This window comes from Pseudonaja textilis, chromosome 6 (assembly GCF_049901715.1).
Source record: "Pseudonaja textilis isolate UNSWEBS1 chromosome 6, rPseTex1.2, whole genome shotgun sequence".
In the NCBI taxonomy this organism is placed as follows: Eukaryota; Metazoa; Chordata; class Lepidosauria; order Squamata; family Elapidae; genus Pseudonaja; species Pseudonaja textilis.
The window spans coordinates 3,779,074-3,795,764 of NC_141995.1; the positions used below are offsets into that span (position 1 = coordinate 3,779,074).

At 46.6% G+C, this 16,691-nt stretch overlaps 1 protein-coding gene across 1 annotated transcript in view; it reads left to right on the forward strand.

Annotated features, from left to right (window-relative positions):
• The first annotated feature begins 2,672 nt into the window (after positions 1-2,672).
• Positions 2,673-16,691, forward strand: part of FBXO41 (F-box protein 41) — a 36,095-nt gene continuing 22,076 nt past the window's right edge. The window contains exons 1-3 of the mRNA XM_087935709.1: positions 2,673-3,611; positions 10,592-10,826; positions 15,371-15,450. Of these exons, the coding sequence (XP_087791835.1) occupies positions 2,869-3,611; positions 10,592-10,826; positions 15,371-15,450 (1,058 nt within the window). The 5' untranslated portion in view covers positions 2,673-2,868. The remainder of the gene's footprint in view (positions 3,612-10,591; positions 10,827-15,370; positions 15,451-16,691) is intronic.

The following is a 16,691-nucleotide window of genomic DNA, read 5'->3' on the forward strand; positions in this document are numbered from 1 at the left end:
ATGAAGTGGAAGTCAGGATCTCAGCGGAGAATTGATTCTAGTGTTGAATTACTCTTATTTCATCCGTTAATCTGTTGTGTTGTTGGCATTTATTTTTCACCCTTTCTCTGCTCTGATGATCAAAGCTGCGTATTTGAAAAGCCTTGAATGATCCGTTGGAAATTCAAATCACACATCCCTTGTATGCAAAAAAGATGAAGAGATGGGACATAGATGGGTTTTTTAACACTAGACAGCAAAGTAAACAAATATGGATAGATCAAGCAATCATTATTCTTCTTTAAATTTATATACTGCCAGACTCCCTTGCAGCTCGGGGTGATTTTCAAAGTGTTTAAAAGATGAAAGGCATGACAATAAAAACAATGAGAAACCACCAAGAAATAGATAGATAGGGTGGAATAAACTGGGAGATAGGGAAAAAAGAAGAGAAACCAAGTTAAAAAAAAAGGAAGGACCAGCGCTTCAGGTCCCTTCAAGGCCACCTACGGGAGGGCTGTTTGGATTACACGGGGTACCCCATTCCAGAGGACAATCATTGCAAGAGAGGAGGTTCCTGATAGATGTCATAGCTTAGCCTGAAGGATTCTGGAATGTGACAACTTTACAGCATCAAATCAGCACCATGTAAAAAAAATCTTGAGACTCCGTCTTCAAACTTGAGAGTTTTAAGACTTGTGGACTTCAACTCCCAGAATTCCTCCTCCAGTCATGTTAGCTCAGGAATTCAGGGAGTTGAAGTCCACAAGTCTTAACCTGGCCAAGTTGGAAGGCCCTTGTGATAGATGATGGATGGATGGATGGATGGATGGATGGATGGATAAAGATGGATGGATGGGGAGACAACAGACAGACAGACAGACAGACAGACAGACAGACAGACAGATGATAGAATTCAAGGGCCTTCAAACTTGACAGCTTTAAGACATGTGGACTTCAACTCCCAGAATTCCTCCTCCAGTCATGTTAGCTCAGGAATTCAGGGAGTTGAAGTCCACAAGTCTTAACCTGGCCAAGTTGGAAGGCCCTTGTGATAGATGATGGATGGATAGATAGGGATGGATGGATGAAAGAAAGAAAGAAAGAAAGAAAGAAAGAGAAAAAGAAAGAAAAAGAAAGAAAGAAAGAAAGAAAGATGAAAGATGATAGATAGATAGATAGATAGATAGATAGATAGATAGATAGGTAGGTAGGTAGGTAGGTAGGTAGATAGATATGGATGGGGAGACAATAGACAGACAGACAGACAGACAGACAGACAGACACAGGCAGACAGACAGATGATAGAATTCAGTGGTCTTCAAACTTGACAGCTTTAAGACTTGTGGACTTTAACTCCCAGAATTCCTCCTCCAGTCATGTTAGCTCAGGAATTCTGGGAGTTGAAGTCCACAAGTCTTAAACTGGCCAAGTTGGAAGGCCCTTGCTCTAAAGAGAAGAGCTGATTAGGGAACTGGAGAGTACAACGTACTGTATAAAGAACTGGAATTGGGTAGGTCTGATCTAGTGAAAAGAAGGACTGTTCTTTCTGGTTTTTCTTTGAAGACGTTTCCCTTCTCATCCAAGAAGCTTCTTCAGTTCTGACTGGAGGGAGGGGAAGGGAAAGATTTCTACTCCTTGCAGACAGCTGGTCATTTGCATCCTTTTAGAGAGACATTGAGGCCACTTGGGGGTTTGTCTGTGTCCTCAGTTGTCCTAGAGGTGTTTTTTCAAGAGGCAACTGGACTTTTTAGCTTTTTCCTTTGAAGACGTTTCACTTCTCATCCCCACCCCGTTTTCCTACTGATCGATCGTTCTTTATTTGGGATCGCAGGATACCATCTCCAGTTCCGTTCTCGGGGGGGTGGGGGGGGAGAGACAGAGAGAAAGGGAGAGGCTTTTGGCTTCATGCAAGGAAAACAGCAGGAGCAGCAAAGGTCTTTCTTTCTCTCCCCCCAAATTCTGCCAGAAATGAGTCTTTGTGAGTCTTCTTGTGCTGGCGCAGCCTCTTGGAGCAGGAGGCCTCGCAGGGCCCAAAGACTCATTTCTGGTGGAGTTTGGAGGAGAGAAAGAAAGACTTCTGCTGCTTTCCTTGCATGGCCAGGCGAGGCACGTAGGATGAGTGGGGCAAGTTCCCCCCTCCGTCCTTTCCTCCCTCCCCTCACTACCTTGTTGTTTGCAATGCAAGCGACACAAGCCTTGTGTTCCCGCGGGCCATGTGGGTGGCGCAGCCTTGTGTTCCCGCACAGTCTGGATTAGTTAGTTTACTTTATTGTCATTGCACCTCGCACAATGAAATCGAACACATCATGCACATCACGACCATGAAAATAAACACAAACCCACATCCTTCACACTCCACCTTAATTGCTTTGGAGGTGACATTTCTCTGCGGACCACCCAAATTTTCTCGCGGACCACCAGTGGTTCCCCGGCCCGTTGGTTGGCAACCAATGGACTAGATGACCTCCTGGGTTCCTTCCAACTCTGTTATTTTGTTATTCTGAGATGTTTGGGTCTGCTTCTCAGCCGCTTCCTTAAATCTGCAGGAGACCACGGATGGGGGAAGGGTGTCTCAGAGGACATAGGAGGGAAGGAGAAAACGCTGACCATCTTCTTTCTTTGCAGGTCCCTGATGCCAGTCCAGCCCCCGGCTGTCTCTCTGCCTTGGCTGCCAGGGTGTGCCACCTCCAAGCCTACCTCTCCTATCCCATAGCCAGCGATGACTTTGTGGGACTGGCCTTCTGTCCCGCCACAAAGCTCCCACCCTTCCTGCTGCCCGAGTCCTGCGTCTCGGTTGGCCAACCGACCTACACCATGACAGGGTCCCGGCAGCTGGTTCCCGGCGGAGGAAGGCTGCACGAGAGGTTGTGTGGCTTGGGTTGAAGGATGGCCTCTCTGGACCTGCCTTATCGCTGTCCGCGCTGCGGGGAACACAAGCGTTTCCGGAGCCTGTCCTCTCTAAGGGCTCACTTGGAGTACAATCACACCTACGAAACTCTCTACGTCTTGTCTAAGACGAACAGCATCTGCGATGCCACCATCTTACCCTTGCTGACCGATGCCACCCTCTTGAGCCCAGCCACCCGCCGTGACATCTTTGAAAGCACCTCCTTCCAGGGCAAAGAACAGCACCTCACGTGCGACCTCCTAGCCGCCGATGAGCTGGAGTCCTCATCGTCTACCGCGTCATCCCGCTACTTCCACGAGATCGAGATCCCGCTGACGGAGATCTTCACCCGCAAAGCCATGACTTCTTCCGCTACACCTCCAGCGGCCGCCGCCGCCGCGGCAACTGTCGCCGCGGTGGACGCGGCTTATGAAGAAGGTTTGACCCGTTTGAAGATCCGGGCTTTTGAGAAGCTGGAAGTAGACAAACGTTTGGAGAAGTTCACCGAAGAAGTGGAGCAGAAGATCGCCTCCCAAGTGGGACGTCTCCAGGTGGAATTAGACCGCAAGACCACCGAACTGGAGAAAGCCAAGCAAGAGAGCCTCAAACTTAGCCGTGAGAAACAAGAATTGGAGGACCGGGCAGTAGAGCTGTCCCGCCAGGTGGATGTCAGCGTGGAGATGTTGGCATCCCTCAAGCAAGACCTCGTCCTGAAGGAGCAGGAGTTGACCCGCAAGCAACAGTAAGTCTTAATTTTTTAGCTCTTGGAGCCCATGGGTTGAGTCTCCAAATGGGGGGTAACCATCGTGTTGTTTGACAAGTTTCGACCTCTTAAGGTAAGAGCTATCAAAAAGTGTCAAGCTGTTTAAATGTAGTAGCTAGAACAGTGAAGTGTACAGGAAGTCTTGTGATGACCCAAAGGGGCATGGCACCAAGGTAACAGAGTCAGATAATCCGTAGGAGTCCCTTTATTAGCTCCAACTTTGCCCACAAAGTCCTGGTTACCTTCTGGGCTGAAGAAAAACTCTCCCAGAATCAGCCTTTGGCTGCAGAGAATCAAGTCCAAAATGTGGTCAATAAAAACTAACTATAAGTTGAATCAAGGCAAAATGGGGTAATTAGTCTGGCAGAGCAAAAGAAGGAATTCCAGATGTGAAGGGACAGCAGTGATTCAACCTAGTTGGGAGGATGCCAGGAACGCAGATAAGCAACACAAGATAAACTCACATTTGCTCCTAGCAGCTACTGCACTCAGCTTGCATCTCTTTTAAACTCTCTTCCTAGCTGTGGCTAATGAAGGGAATCAGGGCCCTTTCCTCCCCTGTAAGCCATGCAACCCATGTTGCTCTCTTTTCCGTTCCTCCCTGTGTGCCCTAGGATGAAGAAGGGGGGGGCTGGGTCTTCCTCTGAACTCCCTCTCCCTTGTTCTACCTCTCCCCTGCTCTGCCCAGCTGTACTTTGCCCTTCCCTAGTTTCCTCCACAGCCCACAGAACCACACTCCCGCTCCCTGTCGGCTGTTCATCTTCCTCCTCAGATTCAGACTCTGACAGGGGCATGACACAGTCCTCGACTGATAACAGTTCATTTAGTGACCATTCAAAGTTATATTGGCACTGAGAAAAACAGACTTAGGACCGTTTTTCACAGCAACGACCTTTCTAGCATCCCCATGGTCATGTGATTGGCAACTGGTTCACATTTATGACTGTTGCAGGGTCACCCGATCCCCTTTTGAGACCAACAGAAAAGCCAGATTTCACTTAACAACCTGGCTATTAATTTTATCAGCTGCAGTGATTCACTTAACAACTGCAGCAAAAAGGTTGTAAAATGGGAAAACTTCACTTAAATGTCTCACACAACTACAGAAATGTTGGGCTCAATTGTCGTACGTTGAGGACTAGCCGCACAATGAGTCAGAACACACAGTTACAGCCGATTGATCAGAGAGAGATGGCTCCTGTGTGAGGCAACCTGCGCTGCGATTGGTCGCTGTGGGCTAAAAGGGGCGTTTCCTTGTTTCCCGCCTTTTTCTTCTGCCATGCTCTGCTATTTACCTCATGATGATGTCCCTGTGTGGATTTTACCTCATGATTCTCTTGTTTGCCTGACTATGTTGTTTGCTGTAAACATAGATGTATGTGTAAAAATATATTTATTTATATAAAACTATGTGCCAGCATCCCTGACTTCATTTGGACAGTTGCTGCACAATTCCTTGTCTATCTATATATATATATATATATATATATATATATATATATATATATATATATATATATATATATATATATATATATATATATATATATATATATATATATATATATATATATATATATATATATATATAGCATCTTTGGGACAACATGATTAGATGATTGAAAATCTCCATATATATGTCCCCAAAGGTGCCTTTTTTTTTTTTCCAAAGGTGACTGGACTTTCTTTGTTTTTTTTTCCTTTGAAAACGTTTTGCTTCTCATCAAAGAAGCTTCTTCAGTTCTGTAGAATTGAAGAAGCTACTTGGGTGAGAAGCGAAACGTTTTCAAAGGAAGAAAAACAAGAAAGATCAGTCGCTTTTGGGGGTGGGGGAAGAAGCACCTTTGGGACAACCAGGATTAGATGATTGAAAATATCCACAAACTTTTCGTCAGCTATCAAAAGGCAAATTCAGAAACTGGCTTTTCATTACACATCTGTGTATCTTCTGGGTTTGTTGGGACTACAATTCCCAGAATTCCCCATATTCTGGAAGGACAACAAGTTGGAGAAATTTGGGTTAAATAAAACTGTTAAAAATTCTATTATATCTGTTTATTATTATCTAACCACTTAGATAATAAAAACAGAAGTTAGAAATATGGGGATACAAAAAGGACTAATGTTATATAAAGGAACTGTGATGACCCAGGGTGGGATACAAAATAAACACTGTCATCAAAAACAGGTGAAGCCCCTTTTATTCCTTCACTTTGCTTCCAAACTCCAAAGATCCTTGATTGAAGACAAAAATCTCCCACACAAACAGTTACAAGAAGGAGGAAAAAAAGCAACACAAACCAGGCAAGATAAGGGCTGGAGGACATCCACAGATAACAGAATATACACTGGGAAGGACGCCAAACTCAGAGAGGAACCATAAACTGGAGATATTTCCATGCTTTGTTTCCAGCGCTTGTCTGTACGCATGTCCGTCCTCTTATCCAGTTCTCTCACAGCTGCGGCCCATGAAGGGGATCAAGGCCCTTTCCTCCCCCATAGACCGCACCATTTACTTCTCTCTCTGATCCTCTCTTGCCTGCATGCCCTAGGATGGAGAGGGGATGGGCCTTGGTCCTCCTCTGACTGCCCAGCCGGCCTCTGCCCTTCCCCAGCCTCCTCCACAACCTCCGGAGCCCCACTTCCACTCCCCGTCGGCTGTTCCTCCTCAGACTCAGAGTCAGTCTCCACCAGGAGCATGACATGGAGCTTTGTTAAAGTAGACAAGTAAAATACCATTATTGTAGAATTAATATTATTGAGATGAATATTATTAAGATAAGATAAGATAAGATAAACTTATTGTCATTGTACTCAGAACCATGAGAACAACGAAATAAGGTGCTCTTTCATAACATACAACTGAACAACACCAAAAGACATATACAAATAACAATGTAAAACAAATTAAAACAAATAACAATTTAAAACTGTACAACCAGGATATATATATATGTTAAGACCACCAGATTCATAACTCTTATTGTAAACGTTTTATGATTTCCTAAAAATAATTGAACCCTGACGACACACTGTTCGATCGAAATGGAATTTTTGCAGCTGACATAAATAAAACAAATAAAAAAGTTGGGGAAAAAAATTCTATTGTATTTAAGTGACAATGCCCAAGAGCCTCTCCATAGGACGAGCTCAGCGTTAGTCGGGACAACCGAAGGGTCCTTCGAAGGTGGCAGTTCCGCTCTTGAGCGCCCTGGTGGTTCAGTGATTAGAGCCCAGTACTGCAGGCTGACTCTGCGTGCCACGACCAGCAGTAGTTCGATCCTGACCGACTCAAAGCTAGAAATTTTGATTCTGTGATATGCTGCAAGCGGGAAAACGGTCGTAAAGTCACTTTTTTTCAGTTGGCTTTTATAATTTCCAGCGGTCACTAAATAGGTTGGGTTGTATTTCCAACAGGAAAGCTGCCAAGGGGAATAGCTTCAAGGGGGTTTGGAGCCCCTTTCCAGAGGATCCAAAGAAAATCAGAAATGCCCTAGATTTAGGACTGACCTAAAGTGTTTTGAGAGCGAAATTGTTGAAATTTCTGCTTGCTTGCAAAGGCTATATTTTTTTTTTCTCCTTTTCCTCTTGGCTGGCTCGGCGGCTCAGCGGTCAGAGTAAGCCTTCAGGAGGAAAAGCTATCCTTGAGAGCAGAAGCTGCTCCCTGTAGTAACTCTCCTTTCCCTGATCTTTATTTAACACCGGCATTTGCATAGAGATGAGAATCTTCGCTTCGTTTCCAATTAAGTCCCTGCAGCAGATCCGCCAGCTTTATTTTTAAGTGCAGGAGAACACGCCGGTGAGGTTGCGCCATGTCCATCTTTGAAAATCGTAGAATTCTAGGGCTGGAAGGGACCTTGGAGATCCTCTAGCCTAACACCCCCCCCGCCCGATGCAGGAGAGACCTTATACCATCCGGGACAAAGGGTGGTGCAATCTTTTCTTGACAACCTCCAGCGACAGAGCACTCACAACTCTGGAAGGCAAGCTGTTCACATAGCAACTTCCAGTCAGTATTAGCAGTATCAAAGTAACAGTTAACTTTTGGAACAACTTGCCACCAGAAATTGTGGGTGTTCCAACCCTGGAAGTCTCCAAGAAGAGATTGGACAGCTATTTGTCTGAAATGGTAGAGGATTTCCTGCTTGAGCACTGGGGTTGGACTAGAACAGTGGTCGCCAACCGGTGGGCCAGGAACCACTGGTGGTCTGCGAGAAAATGGTGGTCCTCACAGAAATATCCCCCCCAAAGCAATTAATCCAGGCTGTGCAGGAACACAAAGCTACGCCGCCCACATGGCCCGCGGGGACACAAGGCTTGAGTTGCTTGCATTGCGAACAACACGAGGTAGTGAGGGGAGGGGGGAAAAGGGCGGAGGGGGGAACTTGCCCCACTCACCCCACATGCCTCGCCTGGCCTGGCCACTTCCCCTTCTTTCTTCTTCTGCTTTCGGCTGCATGCAAGGAAAGCACCCAAAGTCTTTCTTTCTCTCCCCCAAACTCCGCCAGAAATGAGACCCTGCAAGGCCTCCTGCTCCAAGAGGCTGCGCTGGCAAAGGCTCATTTTTGGCGGAGTTTGGGAGAGAGAAAGAAAGACTTCTGCGGCTTCTGCTGCTTTCCTTGCATGAAGCCAAAAGTCTCTTTCTCTCTCTCTCTCTTCCTGAGAACAGAGCTGGAGACAGTATCCTGCGATCCCAAATAAAGAATGATGGATCGGTAGGAAAACGGGGTGGGGGATTTCCCTGCAGACTTTTTTGGGGGGATTTTCCCAGAGTCTCTAGTCCACGGGATTTAAAACGATGAGTTTGGTGGTCCCTGAGGTCCAAAAGGTTGGCGACCCCTGGACTAGATGACCTCCAAAATCCCTTCCGACTCTGGCATTCTGCTTCTGGATATGGTATCTTCTTCCCTGTCCCCTAAATAAATAAGTGAAGTAGGAGGGTTGGTTACCCCAGGGTTTAAACATCTCAGGAACACCCTCAGCTCTTTTGAGAAGATCCGTCCTTGTGATATATAAATTCCAGCCACATTAAATATTCTGTTGGCTGGAATTTCATCATCCGCTTCATTATTTCCTTGTCTTCTGGTGCCAATTAAACAGAGGCATATCTGGAAGGACAGCAAAGAATTCAATTTTTTGTTTTTTGTTTTTTTTAACCAACGGAAGCTTCATCTCCCTGACGAACTGTCAACCTCAGTTTAGAACATGCAGACAAGAAAAGGAATAAACAGTTGATGGGTGAGAACCCACCGCATTTTAAATGGAATTGGATTTTAACAAGGAATAACCTTCGCGGCTCACAGGAAGACCACGCGGTATAAAATGCATTTCCTTTCCTGTCTGCAAAACTGGGGTGTTTTTATGAGTGGCACATCGTACGTACATCATGGGGGCCTGGTTTGGAGGGGGTTTGGGGGTTGCGTGGGGCAGGATTCTAGTGACCGGTAGTCTTCAAGTTACGGCCACAGCCAAGCCTAAAATGTATGTTGCGAAGTAAGAAGCTTGTCGAAGTTGAGTTTTGCCCCGTTTTTTACGACATTTCTCGTAACGGTTGTGAGTGAACAACTGCAGTTGTTAAGTGAGTAACTCAGTTGTTAAGTGAATCTGGCTTTCCCGTTGACTTGGCTTGTCAGAAGGTCTCAAAAGGGGAGCACATGACACACACACACCCGGACACTGCACTCCTTCCCTCCCTCCCTCTCATCCTTCCTTCCTTTCTTTTCCTCCCTCCCTCCCTTTCTCCTCCTTCCTTCCTTCCTTCCCTTCCTTCCCTTCCTTCCTTCCTTCCTTCCTTCCTTCCCTTCCTTCCTTCCTTCCTTCCTTCCTTCCTTCCTTCCTTCCTTTCTCTCACCCTCCCTCCCTCCCTCTTCTGTAATTTTCCTTCCTTCCTTTCTTCCTTCCCTTCTTTCCTCCCTCCCTCCCTCCTTTCCTTCAAGGGGGCCCCCTCCAGCCCCCCTTCCCTGAAGCCAGCCATCCAAGGCCATTTGCCTCGCCTCCTCTGGTGAAGCCCCTGAGCTGTTTCCTAGCCATCCACCGTCTCCCTGGGTTGCAACTTCGCCTGTGTTTATTGTCGCCAATTAGACCTGGCGCTGCCACCCGTTTATTCACCTAAGCTTTTAATTAACATCCACAGCATTACCCTGCTGCTTGCTAGCGGTTTTAATGCTTCTCCCTTGCCTTCCCTCTGGGTTGTGTAACGTTGCGGCGTTCTTTCTTTCTTTCCATGGAATATATCCCTCTGCTGTGGTTGGTTTTTCACTTCGCGGGTTTCCAAGCTCGGACGGAGAAGCTCTGCGGAGACATTTTTACATGATAAAACAGTGGTGAGGCAGATCGTAAAATGGGCAAAACTCACTGGGCCAACGGTCTCATTAAGCCACAGAAAGATTGGGCTCGATTGTAGTCGCAAAACGAGGACTATTTCTGCCCGCGTGTACCTTTCTAATCCAGATGTGCAAACAGGCCTCTTAACTCTCCGCTGTCAGGATTCCAACAATCGCCCTAATTAAATCATGATTCTGGAGCCAAACTTCAAAAAACCTCAAAGGATTTATTAGAGGCGACATACTGGCACTACCCTGTGTGAAGCCAACTCTGGCACACGTAATTTACAGTCCCCTGTGACCCTGTTTCCCCCCCTCCCTCCCTCCCCCCCTGGGTGTGTCATAAATCAGATTCTCCAATTGAGCACGTTCACAGGCAGGGTGTCATCAATCACGTTTTCCAATTACGGGTTGGGTGTCATCAATCACATTCTCCAATTAAATATATTCCCGGGCAAAAGCTCTGGTACTTTAGTTACAATCTTTTAAAGATAAAGAGTTGGAATGTAGTTTCCATCCTGCTGCATGGATTTTCCAGATTTCCTTCCTTCCTCCCCCCTCTTTTTTTTTATGGCAACTACTAATAAAAGAGGCCTAGGAATGTTTTAGGAATTGACGTCCACTTCTTGCCCGCAGGGAGGTCATCCAGATCGACCAGTTCTTGAAGGAGACGGCCGTCCGCGAAGCCAACGCCAAAGTGCGCCTCCAGCAGTTCATTGAGGAGCTCCTGGACCGAGCCGACCGAGCCGAGAAGCAGCTTCAGATCATCAGCAGCAGTTGTGGAACCACCCCCAATTGTAGTTTGGGAAGATGTAGCATGCCGGGATCCAAAAACACCAGCCGAGGCGTAGCGAATGAAGCCAAGGGTGAGGTGGGTCTTCCTGAAGAGACGGAGAGCGTGGTCAAGGCAGGACCTCAGCTTTCTAACAGCGAGGACAGATCAACCAGTGGAACAGCTTGTTACCAGAAATGGAGGGTGCTTCATCCCTGGAGGTTTTTAAGAAGAGACTAGACAGCCACTTATCGGAAATAGTATAAGGTTTTCCTGATTGAGCAGGGGGCTGGACTAGAAGATCTCCAAGGTCCCTTCCAACTCCTATTCTATTCTATTCTATTCTATTCTATTCTATTCTATTCCATTCCATTCCATTCCATTCTACTCTACTCTACTCTATATTCTATTCTACTCTTATTCTACTTTATATTCTATTCTATTCTACTCTATATTCTATTCTATTCTACTCTATATTTACTCTATATTCTATATTCTATTCTATATTCTATTCTATATTCTATTTACTCTGTATTCTACTCTACTCTGTTCTACTGTATATTCTATTCTATTCTACTCCTCTATATTCTATTCTACTCTATTCTACTTTATATTCTATTCTATTCTACTCTATTCTACTCTATATTCTACTCTACTCTATATTCTATATTCTATTCTATATTCTATTTACTCTATATTCTACTCTACTCTATATTCTATATTCTATTCTATTTACTCTATATTCTACTCTACTCTGTTCTACTGTATATTCTATTCTATTCTACTCTATTCTACTCTACTCTATATTCTATTCTACTCTATTCTACTCTATATTCTACTCTACTCTATATTCTATATTCTATTCTATATTCTATTTACTCTACTCTGTATTCTACACTACTCTGTTCTACTGTATATTCTATTCTATTCTATTCTATTCTATTCTATTCTATTCTATTCTACTCTATTCTATATTCTATTCTATATTCTATTGTATTCTACTCTATATTCTACTCTATTCTATACTCTGTTCTATATTCTATTCTACTCGACTTTACTTTATTCTATATTCTGCTCTATTCTCTATTCTACTCTACTATTCTCTACTGTACTCTACTCCTATTCTCAGCTCCTCTGGGTTCCTTCTTCCATTCAGCGAAACTCTCTGTTTATTCAGGGCACCCTCCGGTGTTAAAAGCATAAAAGTCCGTCCGCAAGGTTTACGCGGAGTGCATCGATGGGGGTAAATAGAAACTCCCCTCTTCAAGAGCATGACGCTGGTCAATAGCAGAGTTGGAAGGGACCTCAGAGATCTTCCAGCCCAACCCACCAGCTCAGGCAGAAAACCTGATGTACCATTTCAGACCAATGGTTGTCCGAGCTCTTCTTGAAAACCTCCAGTGTCGGAGCACCCACAGCTTCTGGTGGCAAGCCGTTCCCCTGGTGAATTGTCCTCACTGTCAGGAAATTTCTCCTTAGTTCTCGGTTGCTTCGGTGCTTGATGAGTTTCCATCCGTGGCTTCTTGTCCTGTCTTGTTTTGAGGACCAGAAGCAACATTCCAGACAAGAACCCCTGACTTGCGTGGATGAGACCCATAGTGGAGCTGTTTGGTTTTTTTTATTATTATTATTATTATTTAGGATTTTATTTTATTCTGTTTCGATTCCCTCGTACCGGCTGGGCAATTCTGGGGGTGAAAACCAGGGGTGGGCTTCAAAAATGTCAGCAACGGGTTCTCCGCCCGGTTGCTGGGTGGGCGTGGCCATGGTGGGCGTGGCTTAGCCAGCCTCCTGCACCAGAGCAGGAGGAGGTGGGGGGGGCGTTTTTCACCCTCCCCAGGCTCAGGAGGCTCTCTGGAAGCTGGAAACAGGCCCGTTTCCGGCCTTCCTGAACTTCTAGGAGGCCCGTTTTTCACTCTCCCCGAGTCTCCATGCGCATCCTGCACTTCTCTGCATCCAAAGCAGGCCACATGGGGACTCAGGGGAGGGGAGGGGAGGGGTAGGCAGGGCCAGCCTCAGGGGTGGGATTCTACCGGTTCGCACCTATTCACTAGAACCGGTTGTTAACTAAACAGTTCGGAGAACCGGTTGTTAGAAGAAATGACTGGCCTAATCCTGTAAGGAAGGCAGGAAGGAAACATTCTGGTGTTGCTTACAGAAACTTCCTCTCTGTTAACCCTTATTACATTCTTGGCAGGACTAGACTTCCTGTCTCAGGAACTTCTTCGGAGTTTTTTCCCCCTCCTTTGCTGGTACTTTGCTTGTGTGGAGGGACCATTCGAAGTTGCAACGTCACTGAAAAAAGTGACTTATGACCATTTTTCACCCTTACGACTGTTGCAGCATCCCGGCGGTCATGAGAGGACAGGCAAGGAGATGCATGCCTCGATGTGAGTGATATTGAGTTGGCCACACCCAGCCATTAACATGACCCCCTAGCCATGTTCACCCAGTCACATGACCACCAAGCCGCGCCCACCCCCTAAGCCACACCCACAGAATTGGTTGTTAAAAATTTTGAATCCCACCCCGGCCAGCCTCGAGTGGGATTTGGGGGGTTTTCTGAACTGCACAGAATCTTAGCTGGGGGCTCTCCTGAACTGGTTAAAATCCACACGTCGGAAACCTGAAAAGCCCTGGTCTAAGTTAATGCAGGGATGCGGGTCCTCTGCAGTAGCTACAATGCCTGCAGAGAGGAGTCCTCCCCACTAGAAACAGTGTGTGAAAAGTGTGAGAAGCCCATGGAGTGAGAAAAACAATGATCCGGCCCTGTTTTCTTCTAAAAGGAAACTAGAGGACAACAGGATGAATGAAGCTCATTCACCTTATTGATAGATGTCAAGGTATTCCTGGGAGGATGCACCAAGGGGAATATTCGGCTTATATCGCGTGGTGAGCGTCTGTTTTTGCTGTAAAGCTCCTTCAAATCTACGTTTTTGATCTTTGAAAACACCCTAAGATTTCTTTTCTCTTCTTAAGCAATCAGGCGAGACTAAACTGACCGTTTGTTCTTCTCCGCCTCGGCTCTGATAAGGTAGATTGGCAGGCTTTAACCTGTATCCTTGGAGACTGTTGAGTTATACAACAAGTTGCATAGTTACACATAGTTACTGAGTTATGTGCCGCACCGCCTAGAGTGTAATTCAGCATCCATGTTGGAAGGAGATGGCTTTTCAGAACAAAATGGTTCCTACTGAAATACAGCCCCTCGCGCATCTGGGAGGTTGGACCTTTGGTTAAGTCCTCCGCCGTGCTCAGATCTCACACAAGTTAAAAGTAGATGATCACCAGGCTGGGTTCTCCGTAGAGCAAGAGAACAAATTAGAAGGATCTTCTCCAGTTTTCTTAGGAACTCAAAAGTTCCAATTCAGGAACAGAGCTGAATGGGCACCTTGGAGGTCATCTAGTCCAGTGGTTGCCAACCGGTGGGCCGGGGACCACTGGTGGTCTATGAGAAAATGTGGGTGGTCCTCAGAGAAATGTCAACCCGAAGCAATTAATCCAGGCTGCGGGGGAACACAAGGCTGCACCGCCCACATGGCCCACGGGAACACAAGGCTTGCATCACGAACAACACGGGGTAGTGAGGGGACAGGGGAAAGGGCAGAGAGGGGGAACTTGCCCCACTCACCCCACGTGCCTGGCCTGGCCACCGGGCTGCTTCTTTCCACTTCTTTCTTCTTCTGCTTTTGGCTGCACGCAAGGAAAGCAGCCAAAGTCTCTCTTTCTCTCCCCCAAACTCCACCAAAAATGAGTCTTTGGGACCCTTCAAGGCCTCCTGCTCCAAGAGGCAAAGTCTCATTTCTGGCAGAGTTTGCGGGAGAGAAAGAAAGACTTCTGCTGCTTCTGCTGCTTTCCTTGCATGAAGCCAAAAGTGTCTCTCTCTCTCTCTCTCTCTCCCCCCTGAGAACGGAGCTAGAGACGGGATCCTCCGATCCCAAATAAAAGAATGATCAATCGGTAGGAAAACGGGGTACGGGATTTTCCTGCAGACTTTTTTGGGGGGGATTTTCCCAGGGTCTCTGGTCCGTGGGATTTAAAATGATGAGTTTGGTGGTCCCAGAGGTCCAAAAGGTTGCTGACCCTTGTCCAACCCCCTGCCCGAGCAGGAGAAGCTATACCCTTTCAGACAAGTGGCTGTCCAGCCTCTTCTTAAAAACCTCCAGTGTTGAAGCACTCCACAACCTCTGGAGGCAGCTTGTTCCATGGGTTAATTGTTCTAAAACTGGAAACTGTTTTGAAAACTGAACAAAGAGAGAAGCAAACCTAGAACGAAGGAGAAATTTACTAACAGATAGAACAGTGAACCGGTAGAACAACTTTCCACCAGGCACTGCGGGTGCTTCGTCACTGGTGGTTTTTAATAAGAGACACCGGGCCACCGTTGGTCTGGAATTGTGCTTGAGCGGGGAGGTTGCAGTAGAAGATTTTCCAAGGTACTTTCCAGCTCTATTCTGATTGGTTAGTTGAAAACAAAAAAAAGACACAGCTGTCTTAAAAAGAGCATCCTGAAGTTTGCAATCCTTTTCCACGTCATCTATACGTCTGTGGTGATGGGGTGCTACCACGAAGGGAGTAGGAACTCGCAGTTTCATGGATGAGGGATGAAGTGGGATGACCTCCCTGTTGTCTCTCCTTTCCAGAGAAACAAGCATTCGATGGCTGACACAACCCCACACAGCTCTTACGCCGTTTCCAATCAGAGGTCATCGTCCAGCACCGGGTATGGAATCAACTCGCAGTTTGGGCTTTGCACATCTGGTTGTTTCCCTTTTTTCTTTTTCTGTTTCAATTTTTTTTATTATTCAAAGCATTAAACAGAGTGTAACGGCCCTGGGCGTGGCACAAACAAAAAACACAGTCACATAAGTAAGAAGGGTCCCTTTAATACCTCCAACTTTGCCCCCATTGTCCAGGTTACTTTCTGGCTGGAGAGAAAAAAACTCTCCCAAGAACACCTTTTAATGGAGGAAGTTCAGTCTGAAAACAAAGTACATACAAACTGTAACTAAAAATCCACACAAACCAGGCTGCAGTGATCAACTTGACAGGGCGGGAGAAGGAATTGCAGACTTGAAAGGCCAGCAAAACACACACAGTTGGGAAGATGCCAGGAACCCAGATAAGCCTCCACGATACCAGATAATTCACGATTTGTTCCCAACAGTTTGCTGTGAGCAGCTTCCCTTTTTAAGCACTGTGTTCCCAGCTGCAGCTAATGAAGGGAATCAGGGCCCTTTCCTTCCCCGTAAGCCATGCAACCCACGTTGTTCCCTTCTCCGTTCTTCCCTGTGTGCCCTAGGATGAAGAGGAGGTGGGCCTGGGTTTTCCTCTGATACTCAATCTCCCTTGCTCTACCTCTCCCCTGCTCTTCCTAGCCAGACTTTGCCCCCTCCCCAGTTTCTTCCACAGCCAAGGGAGTCACATTCCCACTCCCTGTCAGCTGCTCAGCCTCCCCCTCCAAATCAGAGTCTGACAGGGGCATGACACAGAGGTCCCCAACAGAGGTGGTATTCAGCAGGTTCTGACCAGTTCCGGAGAACCGGTAGTGGAAATTGTGAGTCGTTCTGGAGAACCAGCCAATCCCACCCCTGACTGGCCCCATCAACCCCATCTCTTCTCTGCCTCCCATCGGCTGGGTCTTCTTTGGTTGCCCTGCACAGGAGAAAGGAGCTGGAAAGCAGGTCAGTGGGGTGGGGAGGGAATGGGGATTTTGCGGTATCCTTCCCTGCCACGCCCACCAAGCCACGCCCACAGAACCTGTATTAAAAAAAAATTGAGTCCCACCACTGGTCCCCAACCTTTCTGGCTTTGGGGACTAGCGGGGGCAGGGAGAGGAGTTGATTCCGCGCAACTCCCATTTGCACGCGCGCAGCACCATTTGCACATGTGGCGGGCTGAATTCACGCTCTGAAAACATGCCGTGATTGCACAGGCACAGCTTCCGGAAAACCAGGGTTGGCT